This window comes from Amblyomma maculatum, chromosome 5 (genome assembly GCF_055883805.1).
Source record: "Amblyomma maculatum isolate TAMU_Amacu chromosome 5, ASM5588380v1, whole genome shotgun sequence".
NCBI classification, from domain to species: Eukaryota; Metazoa; Arthropoda; class Arachnida; order Ixodida; family Ixodidae; genus Amblyomma; species Amblyomma maculatum.
In genome coordinates, this window is record NC_139348.1 from 3,962,146 (window position 1) to 3,965,525 (window position 3,380).

At 44.0% G+C, this 3,380-nt stretch overlaps 1 protein-coding gene across 1 annotated transcript; it reads left to right on the plus strand.

The window, feature by feature from the left end:
* The first annotated feature begins 650 nt into the window (after positions 1-650).
* On the plus strand, positions 651-3,092 carry LOC146187636 (uncharacterized). The gene has a single exon (XM_084603431.1). It carries the CDS (start codon positions 651-653, stop codon positions 3,090-3,092), a length of 2,442 nt encoding a protein of 813 aa, XP_084459557.1.
* Positions 3,093-3,380: the final 288 nt, after the last annotated feature.

Here is a 3,380-nt window from a genome sequence, read left to right on the forward strand (position 1 = left end):
TTGCCATGTCGAAAGTAGACCGGTAGAACAATAGCAACGGTACCGACTGTCCGGAGCACCGGCGCTAGATCAAATAACAACCTTTTTGGCGCGCTCTTTCAAGCTGAATAAGAGGAGTCGCAGTTACGCTTTGCAACCAGGGAAGCGTTTATTAAATCACTTATGCGACTTACTGCGTTATAATTTCAATCAAATGTAAAGTAAGGCAATTTAATATTTTTAGCGATAACAAAATATAAATTTCTTAGATGTAACGTGTAAAATAAGTTAGCAGTTTCGTATACAACCTACCGGAGCAGACGACGTAAAACAGTAGATGACAACTTCCATCAGACAAAGCATATGTCTATCTGCTGTCGAAAGAAGGCAAGGAAATAAAGATGGAGAAAAAAACTTGTGAACCTCTGCTGATTCAAGTGCAAGTGATTTAGCTATTGAGCGAACTCGACGGCGAGCGGCAGCGACAGAGCGAAAAACTTGCGTTGCTCGAGCCGCTCACGGGTTTTTGCGTTGCCGCGGCAGATGCACGACCTATACTGTATCCCAGATAAAGTAGGTCGTGGGCAGATGTCATATTGTTTAAAATGGCGGCTCCGTCGCAAATGCCGCTATATCGCTGCCAGAGATGTGCCTTTTTCAACACCAAGTATATGCCGTTGCTGACGCATATTCGTGATGCGCACAGCTGGGAGCCGAACTTTCGCGTGATTTGCGGCATCGGGGGGTGCCCGAAAACGTACGCTGTTGTTGATCCCCTGAAAAAGCATGTGTACAGATGTCACCGGAGCTCTGTTGGTATCGATGTGCTGCCGCAAGACTCAGATAATGCCGGCACTAGCCGCATGGATACGGGCAGTGGAGACCGGACGGCAGCAGAGACTTCTCATCCATCTCCCCCTTCAGCAGGCACTAGTAACATCACTGTTGATGAAACCTGTGTCGACGCATCGCACGAGACCCACCGTCGTTCAAGCGAAGATGCCTTCTCGCAGTTCCTTGCCCGTGCGCAAAGGAAACTGTGCTCATATTTTTTTAAACTGTCGGAGGAGTACAAAATCCCGTACTCGACAGCGGACAGTGTTTTCACTGATTTCAGGTGCCTTCTGAAAGAAACGCTGCAAGAGTTTTCCGTCGCATTTCGAAACAACATGCCGCCAAGTTTCACTTTCAATGAAGAGATCAATAAGCTGCTCAGCTGTGACTTTGTCGACGAGATGTTTTTGTGCTGTAAATCCAAATACAGTCGTGAACTGTATGCAAGACAGAATCTGCCGTATACAGCACCGCAAGAGCTCAAGTTTACGCCACAAAGCGTGCCAACATTTCAGTATGTGCCAGTAGCAGGAGTGCTAAAGAACATTCTTGAAGTGCCAGATATTGCCAACGCAGTGTTCTATTCATCACAGTTGTCATCATCACAGTACCAAAAAGACATTGAAATTCTGGAGGATTTCAGAGATGGTACAGTGTACAGAAACATGAAAGATGTGCTTGCCACTTCAGAAACAGAAACCATATATTTGTCTTTGTATGCTGATGAAGTTGAAATTTGTAATCCTTTAGGTGCCAAGAGAGGTATACACAAGCTCTTCCTTGTGTACTTCACAATTCTTAACATTCCTGCCATGTACCGCTCACAGCTCAAAGCCATCCACCTTTTGCTTGTAGCACGGTATAAGGATGTAAGCAGGCTTGGCCATGACAAAGTTTTGTCACCTCTATTAAATGACTTGCAGCAGTTAGAGAATGAAGGCCTCACATTGCAAACTGAAAGGGGTGCAATTCAAGCGAAGGTTCTGGTGCTCACTTTTTGCGGTGACAACCTGTCTATCCACAGTATTGGTGGATTTAGTGGTTCATTTTCGAGGGGTAGGGTATGCCGTTACTGCATGGTACATTCTGATGACTTAGAAATAATAACCAATGAGTCAATGTGCAATGTGCGAACAGATGAGATTCATGCTGAACATCTCGCATCGATTGCAGTAAATGAAGACCTCAAGCGTATGTATGGCGTTAGTGGGCCTTCACCTCTGTTGTCCCTGAAGTACTTTTCTGTCTGCAATCAGCTTCCACCTGACATAATGCATGACATCTTTGAAGGAACTGTCTCTCAAGTTTTGCACAGTGTTCTAAGCGGCCTTATAAGTGAATCCGTGCTGTCTGTTGCCGACCTGGACAAGATTAGGACATTTTCTTACGGGTACAATGACAGGAAAAACCGACCAGAACCACTAATGCAGTCATTTTTGTCCTCCAAAGGAAACTTGAAGGGTACAGCATCCCAGAAGTGGTGTCTTCTGCGACTTCTGCCCTTCATTTTTTCATCTCAAATACCTGAACACAACCAGCACTGGGAAATTTATCTCCAGTTCAGAGAAATCACTGACATGGTGTTGGCTGAAGAGGTGCCAGTTTCATGGCTGCCATATCTTCCTCAAAAGATAGAAGAATTTATGCAGAAATTTGTGGCCACTTATCCCAATTCAAGCGTAACACCGAAGATGCACTTCCTGGTGCACTACCCAAGAATGATCAGCCAGCTTGGACCTCTTGTGCAGTACTGGTGCATGCGATTTGAAGCAAAGCATCAGTACTTTAAAAGGCTGGCTTCTCGCTGCATGAACTTCAGGAACATTTGCAAGACACTAGCTACCAGGCATCAGCTCCTTCAATCTTACCAATTAAGCAACCTGAGCCTTGGCAGCAACGTGGTATCTACTGGTGTGAAAAAGGTCAAGCCTATCGACGTCCCTGTTGTGCTGCAAGACATGATGCATGAAAATGAAATCTGGCAAGCTACATCAGCCACTTTGAACAATTTAACATATAGAAAAGGTGATGTTCTAATCATGGCAAAAGGAGAGCCCCCTGAGTTTGCCCTTGTTAACTCCATATATGTGTTGGGGCAGAAAGTTTTTCTCATAATGGTGCCACTTAAAGTGGTGCAATTTAGGCGGCACCGTTACTCGTATCAAGTGACGAAAAAAGAGGAATTGTTCACCATTCAGCCTGGGCAAGAAGTTTCACCACAGCGACTGGACCTCTATTTTCAAGGAGAAGTGATGCCGCGATGTGAAATCTTCTTTTAATTGTGACACATGTTTGAAACAGGTTAAAGACCTTATTATTTCCATGTGCACTAATTGTCAACACTCTAAGAAGGGTATGTTGCATCTACTTCAGATAGTGGATCTGCCTGTCAGTTTGTGCATTTTAGATTTCTTGTATATTATTTTTCCTTCTTGAACAATTGTGAGCTTTTTTTTATCAAATGAAGATATATTGATATAAAAACAATTAAGCACTTTTTGATGTTATCAAAATATTCAGCCTTGGAGGAATTTCATGTTGTGCTGTGCACAGCTTGCCATTCAATT

What these genes read in the sequence shown, in the direction of transcription:
- LOC146187636 (XM_084603431.1), top strand. Translation starts at nt 651, where the DNA reads ATGCCGTTGCTGACGCATATTCGTGATGCGCACAGCTGGGAGCCGAAC.